Source organism: Tubulanus polymorphus, chromosome 1, assembly GCF_964204645.1.
Source record: "Tubulanus polymorphus chromosome 1, tnTubPoly1.2, whole genome shotgun sequence".
Classification (NCBI taxonomy): Eukaryota; Metazoa; Nemertea; class Palaeonemertea; order Tubulaniformes; family Tubulanidae; genus Tubulanus; species Tubulanus polymorphus.
The window spans coordinates 16,983,141-16,997,728 of NC_134025.1; the positions used below are offsets into that span (position 1 = coordinate 16,983,141).

The 14,588-nt window shown below is 37.6% G+C and overlaps 1 protein-coding gene across 11 annotated transcripts in view; it reads left to right on the plus strand.

Moving 5' to 3' along the window:
• LOC141915273 (serologically defined colon cancer antigen 8 homolog) overlaps positions 1–14,588 on the plus strand; it is a 214,106-nt gene that overhangs the window by 120,005 nt on the left and 79,513 nt on the right. For all 11 annotated transcript variants that reach the window (XM_074806744.1, XM_074806743.1, XM_074806741.1 and 8 more), the window contains one exon: positions 4,047–4,181. In XM_074806744.1, coding sequence (XP_074662845.1) covers positions 4,047–4,181 — 135 coding nt within the window. The remainder of the gene's footprint in view (positions 1–4,046; positions 4,182–14,588) is intronic.

A 14,588-nucleotide genomic window follows, 5' to 3' on the forward strand; every position in this document is an offset into this window, starting at 1 on the left:
AATCCGCGGTATCGTCTACTGTTTTACTTCCGGGTTTTATTTTAAGATTTAAAATTGTATTTCAAGATCGATTTCTATGAAATCTTTAGTTGATTTGGTGTTTGGGAGGAATTTTTATTTGCTCTACAGAAAATTCATCCTTGACAATTGCGCAAGGTTCGCGAAAAAAAGGTTTTACCAAATCGGGTGTATGACCTTGATATGCTAATTAGCCATGTGCCCGAATTGCAAATTCAATCAAATTTTATTCTGCCAAAAAATGTTAAATACAATTCGCTTTCCGAGAGTTAATGGTATGCTGCATGGAACAAAGTTGTTTTGAGATGGGTCTTGAAGCTATTGAGGTTGAGAGATAACCATCTAGATAGTTCGTGTTAGTTCCAAAGTTTTGAAGACGCTTCAAGGTAATGTCTTGATATTTGTTTTATACGTGTATCTACCCTAGACACATCTTCATGCCAAAAACTGGCCCTGTCAGATTCAAGATGGCCGACTGGCAGCCATTGTTGTTCGCCAAAATCTGCACTTTTTACACATTTTTGAAGTTTTCGAGGGAAATTTTGAAGACACTTTTATCAATAACCTTGATCATTCGTATATATTTGTATCCCCCGAGGGCCCATCGGCATGAGAAAAATTGAGTCGATCGGACTCAAGATGGCCGTACTGTGACCTTTTTTGTTCCCAAAAATGTCAATTTTGGCCTGAATTCTGAGTACTGTAGCTTTCTAATGGTGCGCCATGTTTCATTTGCAATTTGTAATGGGTATTCTTTGGAAAGGGATCTTTTATATCCGAGAGGGTATTTTTGACCAGGCAATTATGACGCACTTGGCAGCCATCTTGGGGTCATCAGTACTCATTCGTAGGTGGAAAAAAAGTTTTTCCACATCATAATTGATACTTAAGCATATTTTTCTACTATAATCAATTGGAAAGTTGTAGCTCATGACATGTTCTATGATCGAGGTGAGTTTCAAGCTCATTGGTTTTTTATGGCCACCAGGGGGCGTTGAACAATACAATAACTTAGTATTTCTATATTACATTCGTTCCTGCTGTCTGTGTTAACACACGATTTTACTATGTAAATGATATTGAGCAGGGAGTGTATATTGATAAATATAACCCACAGATTACATCATTTATAAAAAGCAAATCTGACAGGCTGGCCATTGTGCCCCTTGGGGCTCTTGTTGTTATTTCAATCAAAACCTCATATCCCCCGGGAGATTTGACTTTATATAAATTATATATATTTATCTTTTATATAAAAACATTGTACTGTAGTACACCAAGTAAAGCCTCCTTCCCAGTTGAGAGAATTTAAAAACACGTGGGTTTGATGTGCAGTGACAAGTCTATAGCTCCGCCTACATCCAATCAATTGACTATTCGTATTAAAGACAGCCGAGAACTAGCGCGACTGGCACGCTTCCAATTCTTACGATCATCAGCATATCTATCGCAATACATGTGGTAACATAGTACAGATGTTGATTCACGTCGCGTCCAAGAACAAGTATTGATTAATCTGTTTCAAGTTGTTATGCAATAGGCTAGGGATGCTTTTTTGAAAAAATATTGTCGGGACGATGTTCAGAATTTCCGAGGTACACGATTTTAGGACTCAATTTATGAAAAAATCATTCTGAGGTATGCGATATTCCGACGTATACAACTCCGAGCTACTCGGAGATTTTCATTTGAGAAATAATTGCATTAAGAGAAATATTTTAGATTTGTTCTGAGCTAAGCAATATTCCGAGGTGTATGGCTCCGAGGTATGCGGAGTCTACTGTAATAACTTGTATTATAAAAACCTACTATCTGCATGGAAATATGTGATAACACTCAACGAAGCACAATTATCAAAGCATGACATAAAAAACAATGTATTATTCAATAACCCTTCAATAACTTTTAACGGCAAATTGGACTGAAAAATGTAAAATATTTATTCGATGAATACAGGAATTACTTGGAATTTGAAAATTTTACCCCAATCCTCGAAAATGCTGAAAAACATTAACGGATATATGCAGCGATTTCCAGAGAATGGTGCGTAATCCTTGGTGATGAAGCCTTTGCTGACACAAAAAAAAATCGGCTTTTACAGTAAAATTCCAAAATAAACAAAGACTTTTCATTCATTTAACAATGGGGCAGATATATAGCTTAATTATACATAAGTAATTTGGCCACATTGCCCCAATAGGACAAAGGAGAATCGAAGATTTCCTCAATGAAAATGATGTCAACTGGGCCCAAATTTGGGGAGGTACCTATCACCCGATTATCGACAAAAAAATTTGGAGACATGCAATGGCGATTCCTGCATGATTCTTTAGTCACAGCGGACAAACTCGTAACATGACATGTTTCAAATGACCCAACCTGTAAGGTATGTGGTCGAGCGGCCACGAATAGACATGTGTTAATTGAATGCCCGGCTGCAGTTGAACTTAAGATCTCGATGAGATATCTTCAACCTGACCAATATCTTATTTGGACCACGTCAGCAGTCACATAGCCTACTCTTATAAGCATATTTCACTTTGTTCCTTTTCTTCGCAGAGTATCATGTTGGTGAGCTACTGGGCCATTGGTCCTTTATTGTTTTCATTATTCAGCAATAGGGCCTAACAGTTCATGCATGAAAAACCACAGTCAGTCGAGATTACCCTTGCAGTTATAGGCCAAGGTACTGAAATTGTTCTATTAAATGGGTTTTTGTGTCCAAATCGTGACTGATATAAATAACTTGGCTGGGATATGGTGGAAAACATCAGAATAAACTAGTTTCGTCTTTAACAGAATCGCATAAATGAGGTTTAACAATACAAATAACATGGCTAAATCGTTAGGCAAGAAAATGAAATTCATTTTCAGCACAATGAAAATCGTACATTAAGACCTTAGTCTCTGGTCCTCCCAATCAACATTGTCACAGAACATTTGCCGGCAGATGTAAAACATTAAACACTTAACCCTTTCAATACCACATAGTGTCTCCGCTGCTGTTCCGGAGAGAATTTAGGGGTTTATAGCTGGGTATATTGGAGGCTTTAAAGAGTAGTTACCAAGGTATCTGACACAGAAAAATTATATAGCATGTTGTCGATAACTTTTGGGCCAACATAGTAGATATAAATAATTTGGATATAAGTGAACTTAAGGTCAAGGTCACATACTCCAAGATGGCTGCCATGAAAAAGATTCACGAAAAAGTTTCAGATGAACTGCTCTGTCTCCCAGCAAAATGCACTGATCTATTCAATTTCAACTGAAATTTTATGCCATATATCCTTACTTTATGCAGTAAAAGTTTCAAAGCAATTGCACAACAGAAAAATTTATCTTTCCACTCATTTACCCACTTTTCCACCAATATGTTGGAAGGGCGGATGTAAGGGGTTTCATTGGGGTATAATTTCAGGCCTCAGAAAATTGTTACCTATGTATTTGACACTGATATATTATATACCATGGTCTTGATAACCTTTGGGTTTACAAATAAGACAAATAATTTAGATATATATGACCTTGAGGATGGAAAGTTCTGTTCTTCATCATTGTTATTGGTGTCCGTTGCCATGACAACCGGATGAACAGGGTCTAAAATTGTCACTGATTTCATTTTCATCATCAAAAAAATCATTGCTGGCACTAAACCTATTTTCTGACTAAGTCTCATCATCTGAACTGCACTGTCATATTTGTTGTCACTCTCAATTTGTGTCTTTGCATAGGAACTCTTCCTCTTTCGGGCACCGAACCTACTCGTACATTACATATTGCAACCCTATTTCGTTTTCTTATATATTTTGAACTTGTTTTATCATCTCATCTCTCCATTTCATCAGGCTGAGGTAAACCTTGTGCCCCATGGGCAATTATTTGATTAAAATGTGGGCTCGTTGAGAGAGTTGATGCAACATGTTTTGGAAATATTAAAAGGGACTTTTGTACATCTTGGGTATTGTTAATACTAGTTAAGTGGAAATTATGTGGTAGAAGTATTTCCATTATGTTTGATGTTGCAGGTCAAAGAACTGAATGAAAACCATGTCATTTGTCAATCCAAGTTGGAACGTGCTCAACGGGATAAAAATGAATATCGTTCCGAAATTCAACAGATCAGGCAACAGATTGATGAATATGGTCGTGAGTATGGCCTTGTAAGTAAATACTGCAGAAATTTCATATCCCTTGTAGATGGCAGTAGTTGGTTTCGTAAACACTGCATCTGATATGTGGTGATTTCTACATTACATTGCATATAAACTCAAAAACCAAATAGAAATATAGCTGCATTGCAACTATATCAGTTTTCTGTCTTGCTGGATCATACTTGGAAGTGTGCAAAGATTTCACCAAAATCAGTTCTTATTGTATCACTATTTCAAAGGTGCGCCACCTAGGGGTCAACTCATATCATGGATATGTTCAGCCCCATGGGCTGCTATGTACAAAGAACTAATGTACCAAGTTTAGAAGATATAGCTTTGAAGATAATAAAGATATGCGCTTGACCGTTCCCTACTGGCAGTTGTATGAACTAATTATGTTGGTTGCCATACTTATGTACTTATACTTATATATATATTTTGTGATTTCTATAATGAAATAACTGAATTACACACGAAAAACAGATGTTAAAGTTAGTTTTTGTGGTCGGTTTGCGTAGCAACGCTGACCGCGATGTTTTAGTGGTTGACTTGCACTTCATTTTCCCACTTTTCTCTGTAATTTGACATAAGATAGCTTTGTTACTTGCTTAGTCAGTCTGAAATTTGTTGCGCTTTCCTGAGTTTGTTAAAAGAAAGAATGAATGGTTCATCATGTATCACGTGACTAATACAGTTTTCCGATCCACACTTCAAAAGTTAAGAACTAAATGAAATTAATTGTTGTCATCCGATTTACTCTAACTGAAATTCAGAGAAAGATGAGAAATATTAAGCATCTTGTACTGTGCTGAAAATTCCATGTTGATGCGCAGCGTAGTTTGCAATATTTACCAATAATTACTGAGGGGCTGTGATGATAGCGCCCTCGTTTTAGTAACACGTGTACCTCACCTAAATCAACAAAGCCGTTTATCTTTAGATAAAGGATAATCTATTGATAGAAAAAGATTTTTGTTTGAAAATATTTGAACTAAAATTAATTATGCATACACCCGGGGTCATCTTGACGAAAAAAACATTTGTATCGATATGCAGAGGAATTTTAAACAATACTAATTTGCATTAAAAAACACCGTACTGGTGGACCAACATTGCATAGTATATACTTGGAATCGAACGCATGATTTGATGCGGTTAGATCACTACGGTCCTGCCTCTGTGCGGGTATCGTCTTGTTGACCCTACGTCATAATTGCACTGCAAAATGATGTTAAGGTATGTTGATGAGACGATTTCGCATCAGATTAACTACGGATGGTCGCGGCAACTATGAGATTCTATCGGCGCACTAGCTTCATTCTCACGTGGTAGTGGCCCGACCACATAGAAAGATTGTTTCTAGTCAAAATTTACACTCCCTAGTGGTTAGAATAGGCACTAATTATGTAAGGGGCTTGTTATATTTCATAACCAGGTACATGAGTATTAATTTTCATAGAAATTCATTGATATGCTTAGTCAATATAAATGAAATGCATTTTCCAGCGTTTTATAGGTGGTCCTTCAGGAGAACCATTTGAGTTACCAAGTTATACCCTACTTCAATACAAGCATCTCGTAATGGGCTACTGACCACGAATTGCAACCACCATTCTATTTTTTAAGCTTAAGGCGTTAGGAGCGAAGATCTCATGTGAAAAATTGGGTTCCCATATTCGAGCTCCTAGAGCCCATACGGTTTATCGTAGAATGAGCGTGCCAACAACTTTTTATGGACTTTCGCTTTAGCGGAGTCCATTTTGTTATTGCATATGAAGCTTTCTTCCTTTGGTACAAAATGACTTTCAAACGAGGCTTAGTTTCTCTTCGGAACTTTTAAAACATTCAATGCAGTAATAAAAGTTTTAACCCTATTGAATTTCATCGGAATCCGTTGCTTATTCATCAGTTTAGTTTTTATTTGTCGTAGGAACTACATTTTGTTTCGGAAGAACACATGCCCGTTTACATATATATTCATGATGATTCACACATGTGCTCGTTACAGACTCACTGCTATGTGATGTATTGATTTGTGTATGTATATGAAAAGCCTGCCTCGCTTGTGGCCTAGACGTATCGGCCCCACTCCGCGCGATTGCGCCACCGTGCGGGATTTACGCGAAGCAGCAAACACAAACATGGCCACTCTCAATTTTCAATGATAGAAATCGTGTGTGCATTTCAATTATTTCAGCTGTTAGGGTTTTAAGGCACAATATAAGTTGATGATGTGGTATGGCGATGTTAATCAATGATAATTCCGCAGTGAAGCTAGTCACGAACGGTGCCGATTGAGTGTACAGCTGCCAAAAACACTGAAATGTGCGTAGTTGCGTAACTATTTGCAGTGAATTGCAGACGAAACATGAAGCCTTAACGGCCGTTTAAAAAAAAATTATACCAATCGCAATTGTAAAATAAAAATGAGATAGAACCCAAGTCAAAATTCTGGCCATTTCTAAAATGTTATTACTAATTTTGTGTCAGTGCCGAACGTTTAGTTTTCCAACAATAATGAGGGGTGGTAGGTAGTCATGCAATTCAAGTCATCATTTATTACACGTTACTTCCGTCTTGTTGAAAATCTCGCAAGTCCTGGACCAAACCCCATTGAACAATGTGATCTGTGTGCTGGCCACAAATGCACACAGATCACACTACACTACCCATTACACACTCCAGTACCCACAGCTTTCATATATCCATCCAAATATTTAGAGTGTCTTTCTTCCTGGTTAAAGTTTTCCTGGAAACTGCAAATGATTCAACTGCCAGGGTTCTTAGCCGCTGGCCTTGAAAAGCAGTGAATATTATAGAAGGGCAGTAGAATTGGGAACTTGGAAATTGTTCAATTTACGAAAATAAATTGTCTAACAAACCTTGTACACCACAGTGTATAGAAATCGTCACATCATGGACGTGGAGAGTGTCTATTTGAGTCACTCGGGAAAACCGCTACCATCATGATGAATCGTCATGCAGTTGTGTGTGATGCAGATCATATCAATAGACAGATTTTAATGAAAACTTCAGAATTCAATCAAGGGGGACATCTTAGGCTTTTTTGATTGCTTGGAGCACAGATTCTCAGAAATTCTGCCAAAAACTCCATGCCAAAGATAATTAGGCCTATGCGTTTCCATTCATAATTTTAAAAAAAGACATTTTTTCTTGATATTTTCCGTCCTTATTTTCAATCTAATTATCTGAAAAATGCCAGTCTTCTCCCATCATTTGAATTCAATCCTATAGTTTTCACTATTTTTCATTTGTTCTGCTTATAATCTATAATTTAGAGTACCAATGTTTAATTTTGATGCTGATTAAACATACACTCATGTAAATTTAGGAATGTCCATATTAAGAATTTTGTTTGTTGTTTAACCTGTGGGCTGTTTTGAACAACTCGTGCTCACCCGAATCTGAAAACTAAAGAAAATATAGCTGCAAAGATAACAGGTTTTCTGCACAGTCTTAGAATCCTGTTCAACGGTGGATTTCGACAAAGCATTTGATAAGGCACAACATCAGCCATTACTAAACAGGCTATTAGGAAACAGTATCAATGATAGGTCGCTCAAATGGCTCAGAAGTTATCTCTGAACGAAAACTAGTAGCCGAAATCAGGGAAGTGTGATGAGATGGAATACGGACGCTTTTAATTGCCGGATGTAGGCTATTCAATTCAGCCCGTACATCAAAGGTTACCGCAACAGCAGTAAGCTACGCTTATCGAGTGTGTGTTACCAGCTGAACGCCAGTCAACATCAACTTTGATTCGGTCGCAGAACAACCCGCAATAGTTTTAGCCCGATAAATGTTCTGCGATCGATACTACGCATGCGCACTGCAGTTCATTGAACAACGTGGAAGTGGCTGTGTATACACATATTTTTCTTTAGAAAATCGGTTGAAATTCAACAATTTCTCGTAAAATTTGTCCAAAAAGGTATGTATTTTTATTCTTCTATATCTCCGAAACCCGGTATCGGAACATTAAGTATTTATATTGTGATTAAAGTCTGTTTTTATGTGTTAAACATATGTTTTTGCCAGTTCGTTCCGATTCCGGGTTTAGCGTTATTTGGGCCTTGAAGATGTCAAATATTTCGGCCCAGACTCGCGCAGCTTTCGTTTCTGACGTCATGTTGCTATGTTACGACACAAACATATACACGAAGTATGATCTTTAAAATGTGTATTTACTACATAATAATGTTACTTAATAACGCTTACATTAGGCCTACAAATTATTGTCTCCCATATAAACCAAGTTGCCTAAATAGCATCAGCAATCTCATTTAATTAACCTTTTCTTGTTTTTAGTCATGGATCTTTGTCGATTGTGTGGAAAAATGCGAAACCTCCGGATCGTCGTCCTATCGATAAAAATAATTTCAAAAGCCATGTGAAGGAGTTGTTCAACATTGATTTTGATGATGATAATGAACAGTACCCGATATATATCTGTAATATGTGTCGTGTCAAATTACAAAAATGGCGTAAGAACAAAAACGTTAAAAAAACTGTCCCTGTGACTATCAAATTAAAACAATGGACATGTAAACCACTGGTTAATTCCAAGTCTGGACGGCGACGTATTTGTAGTCAAAATTTTATCGATCGATTTTCCATAATGAACTGCTGCCATTCCATTTGAACTGAATTTAAATACTCGATGGTTAATCACTTCAGTCATAGCCTTTTCCAAATATATAGCGTTCCTGCGAAAATAATAATAATGATTATTATTTTAACATGTACTTATCTGGATTTTTTATATTATGTTTATATATTATTTTCTGTATTCGTTTATTATTTTATAACCTAAAAGGATTGTATTGATTATAAAAATAAATGTAAAAAATACCTGTATGTGTTTTCTCGTGTTCAGATCGCAGTCTCTGGTCAGCTGAGCCTGAGAAGTACCTATATGAAAAAGAAAAGGAAAGAATAAAGTGCCTGCAATTAGGTGGAAACTATTCCGATATTTCATTGATTCAAAAGGAATAACACTCACTAGAATCGGCCGAATTTGTTGATCCTGATCCAGAGGATTCCCGTAATATTTCCGTATCGATCTGAACCAATTCGTCACTATCAAAGAATAGATCGTCAAAATCGTCATCATTTATAATTTCGTCGACAACCGTTGCCATTTTAATACAGCGGAAAGAACCGATATCACGATTGATAAAACACTATATCCGTCTGAAGCGATGTAGAGATAATCCCACAATGATAACGAAAAAGTCCAAAAATGTTAGTAGTTTATTCAACGTTTCGTCTATGTCCTAATAGTCATCTTCAGAAATAATGAATACTACAGAAATTATGAGAGATATATACAATCCAGAGACAAAGAGACTAATTCAAGTAATCAGAGATGATACTCACTAAAGGAAAATTAACGTAGAAACAGTTACACGCTAAAACAGATTAAAGAGAAGCAGTTAAGAGACAAACTAGGGGGCACTTAAATTTAAGACAATTGTGAATACAAGTTGATTGACTAAAATTGATGAGGGGAAATCAGGTGTTGAGTTTAACCAGTTTACAGAGGAATTTTTATATAAGTTTATTATGGGATGAAAAACCGATATTCGGAAACAACTGAATTATTACGGAGATTCCCGATCTCGCTGGTTATCGCTTATCGGCGCGTTACGTAACAAAGCGCTCGCCGACGAACCGTTATCGGCTTTAGGGCAATTACAACGCACATTCGACAAGAGCTGCACAATAGCGTCCGTATTCCATCTCATCACACTTCCCTGCCGAAATCAACGGTACACCTCATCTTGGAATAAGTCGGTCCAACTAGTGGAGTCACGCAAGGTAGTGTCCTAAGTCGTCTTCTGTTTAATGTCCTGACAAATGACATACACAGTAATCCAAAATATACCAGACCGAGTAAATTTCCAAAACGACCTTAACACGCTGTGTGACCTAAAAACTTAATGTTCCGACAAGAAAATCTTGTTCGAATGAAAACAATTCTGTTTGATCGAACAATACGCTTTTTGTTTGAACCAAAACTGTTCTTCATTCTGACAAAAAATGTGTTCGAAAAAAAGCTATGTTATTGATGAAATGAAAAACTTTTTGCCCGGCAAAAAAATTTGGTTAAGCAAAAACAATTTTTTTCGAACGAATGTTTGAATGAAAACAATTCTGTTCGATTGAACGAAATACTTAATACTTTTGGTTCGGAGAAAAAACTTTTTACAATATACTTGTTCGAACGAAAGACGTAATGTTCTGACAAGAAAATTCTGTTCAGATTAAAATGATACTGTTCGATCGAACGATTGTTCGAAAGAAAAACCTTTCGTTTGGACAAAAAAAAGTTTCGTCAACTTTGTTCTAACGATTTTTTCAAATTGGTTCAATCGAACATAATATTATTGGCTCGAACGAAATAAATTTTGTTCCGACGAAAGAATTTTCAAGCGAAAGGTCTTTTGAACGAAAAAAAGATATTCTGGGGCTGCGCAGTAACTTAAAGCCGAAAGAAGGTCGGCCTTGTGACGCGATGCGATCCTCGCGTTGCATCACTAGTTTCGGTGCAAGTCGGTTGCGATACGATTGTCAGCGACTGTGCGACTAGTTTCTACCAGTCGCATGAGGGCGTAGGTCGGTTGTGACAGTCGTGTAGCGTCGCAGAAAGTAGAACACGTGCGACTCCTTGTGTCTGGCGTTGCTGACAGTCACAACCCGTCGCAAGGGAGTGTAGGTTGATGAGTCGTTGCGACACAATCGTCGTTGGCGGTCGCAGTGAATGGCGTCTCAGTGAGTCACAAGCTGTCGCAAGGCCGACATACACCCGGCTTAAGTCATTAGGAATTAATGAAATACTAGTTTCATTTATGATGAAAAAACTCAAATGAAAAGTCTGGCTTATAAAGCTGTTTGCTCGGACGAAATTTTCAAAAAAATCTTCATTTTTGGCAAAAATCTTCATTTTTGGCAATAAAATTGATAATTGTGATTGATCGTTGCAAGTCACAACCAGTTAATCACTAATGAACATGCATTTTAATAAATCTGATTCCTCCTTGACAGTGAACTAAGCATTAGCCTAGTAAAGTCTATCCCAGAAGTTATGACCGCGGTGCATCAAAGAGTTGTTACACTAACATATCAGGATCCCTGTGGTTTCTATCACTCAGCCTTACGAGTAATTGAGGTCAAGCGACTACTGCATTCAAGAGTGAATAATATACCATCAACTGGCCATTCATTAAAGGATATAAAATTCCAATTTTTATAATTTTACAAAATCCTTTCTTGGATTTTTAGTTTCATTTTGGGAATAATCATGTCATGTGGCAAATTCAATCTGATTGATTTTGTACATCTATTAACTCCTCAGAGTGTGAGCATATATAATCCGGAATCATCTCATGAGTCGAGTGGTGTTGTTTTGCTTGAAACACCATCTAAATATAATCTTTCAACTTGGAAATTGGTTTTGACACTTCATAATGTAAACACTGACTTCAGCATCCAGCGAAAATATTCACTCTTGAATGCAACAAGACTTCAAAACTGAATTTTCATTGCTTATTACTTCATTTTCTTGGATTAAGTGTGGAAAAGTTTTGCTCTTTATTCACTCTTGCCTGTAACCATAGTAACAAGCAGCTGGGGTCCAGCGAGTCAGCGATGCTCATGGTGAGTTTGACCACTTAAAGCGGTCAGTATCAATTAAATTGCTGTTGATACTGGCTCTTTGAGAGTGAAATGCCGCGGTCATAACCACTGGGATAGACTTTAGAGGCTACTAGCCTATGTAGGCCTATGTATATGCGTTGGCCTAACATCCGGACAGATCGGTCGTAGGTCTATTGAATAACAACCCGGCGTGAATTTTGTTTCCAATGAGCCCGTTAATAAACGCAACAATTATACTGTTTGTTTGAGACATTAAAGGTCAGTACCAGTTGGCCTGAAGCCTTAAGGTCGCGTAAAACTCGATAAACACTTCAAGCGAAACAGCAAACGATCTCCTTTCCCCTCACAGCGAACGCTTACTTCGAATGTCAAGTGTGAGTCCAGCATCCGGATAGGAGTGTGTTATATACTTAATACCTTGTGCATTTGACAATGATCGGTATGTACTGTAGGAAATATAGAGATTGATGGTATTGATATAGAGGTTGAAGCCAGCGGCCAAATAAAGTAATATATTCTTTTATTTTGATACCTCGTCGACACAACAGCTTTTCTCCGCTATATCTCTTCGGCGTGTTTAGTTTAGGCCTTCGACTCCCCGGTACACTAAAGATTTATCTTAGTAAATACACAGTTAATTTGGTAAAGAGAAATAGGTATTGTTAAACTAACTGCTTGAAACCCACAGCCAAATCACTGGTAGTAATAAATTAATTTGTACTCGATTTGATTCTCATGATGAGGAGAAACTCGCAGCTGATCCCCGGAACGACGATGTAGTGACACACGTCGATTCGTCGATGTTTACGGCTCCACAGTGCTTTTAAAATCTAAAGTAGTAAATTTCCAGTGTATCGGTAATATGATTTGATGAGGAAAATTGGGTATTGTTAAAATTACTGTTTGAAGACCGCGGCTGAATGTGAAGCCTGCTGCAATGAATTAGTTCATTTATACTTGAATTGATAATCGAAGTGACAATCGGCCTGCGGGTTGATTTCGGGATGACGACTCGAAAAACATGTTGCCCAATTGAATGGGGCTAAATTTTCGATGTTTACGGCCCGACTGCTTTTGTAACGATGAAATCGAGAATAACGAAGATACGGTATTTTTACCATTCCCTAGTGGCAGTTGTATGAACTAATTTTGGCAGCTTGCGTACTATACTTCTTATGTATATGTACTCACACCAGGTTTTTGTTGATGTCTATCATAAAATGACTGAATTACACGTGAAGAAATGGATGTTAGAATGAATTTTTCGAAATTTACACCCCCTAGTGGTTAGAAAATTGGAACTTATTACGTGAAGGGTTCGTTGTATCTCATATCCAGGTACACGTGTATCAATTTTCATAGAAATCCCTTTATCCGGCTAGAGATATGAATAAAAATGCATTTCCAGCAACATGTAGGTGGCGCTCCTGGAGAACCATATAAGTTACCTACTTAAACCATACATCAATACAAGTATCTTGAAAAGGACTACTAACCTCACATAGCATCCACGATTCTATCACCAACAGTTAAGGAGCTAGGAGCAAAAATCGTAGTTTTCACAGTCCCCTGGTGGCAGTTGTATGAACTAATCATGCAGGTTGGCATATTGCACACATGTATTTGAAATTATACCAAGTTTTGTGATTTTCATATTAAACAGACCGCATTACATGCGAAAAATGGATGCTGAGATCAATTTTTCCAAATTTACGCCCCCTAGTGGTTAAAATACGAACTAATCATGTGAGGGGTTCGTTGCATTTAGTTACCAGGTACATGTGTATCAATTTTTGTAGAAATCCATTGATACCCTTAGTCGATATAAATGAAAATGCGTTTTCCAGCGTCTTATAGGTGGCGCTACTGGAGAACCATATGAGTAACATAGTTATACCATACATCAATACAAGCATATTGTCAAGGGCTACTGATCACTCATTGCAACCATGATTCTATCACCAACGGTTAAGGAGCTAGGAGCAAAAATCTCATTAAAAAATTTGGGGGCCCATTTTCGAGCCCGGAGAGCCCAAACGGTTAATCGCAGATAGGACGTGCCGATGACTCTTTTAACCTCCGAGCTGTTATGAACAACTTTCGTGCTCACCCGAAGCTGAAAAGTCAAAGACAACAATTTTTCTCAGTACATTTTCGATGTCAGAATTTTCAAAAGTAAAACACCCCCTGGTGGATGAACGGGGGCCCCAATCAAAGATCCCTGAGACTCACCTGAAGGTACCTGAGTTCCATACATCTCACGTAAGTTTCAAGTAAATCCGTCAAGGAATATTGTAATGCTAGCAGAATATATTCATCCAGGCTCACGCGTATCGATAGCTGCATTCATTAGCTCACTGCAAGGATGCTATTGCTTATATGCGGCACAAACGAGGCTATAAGAATTCCTCAGTTGCGTTCACTCAAGACTGACCTCATTCAGTGCGCCACATATATAGAAGCAGAGATAAAAAATACTAAAAAACTACGGATCTAGTACACTGCTCTATCACTGCTTATAGGGACACTGACACAAACGCACGTACTGACGCGCCGTGGGAATGACACGTAGGCAATACACATACGTAGATGGATACTGTTTGAATCGGACTTAAATTTCGATGTTTAGAGGCTCACAGTGAGTAAACAGTGCAATTCTAATTAATATTACATACAGTATTTGTCAATGCAGCGTAGTACTTGTGATACAGAATGGTTTCACCGACATTGAACGTA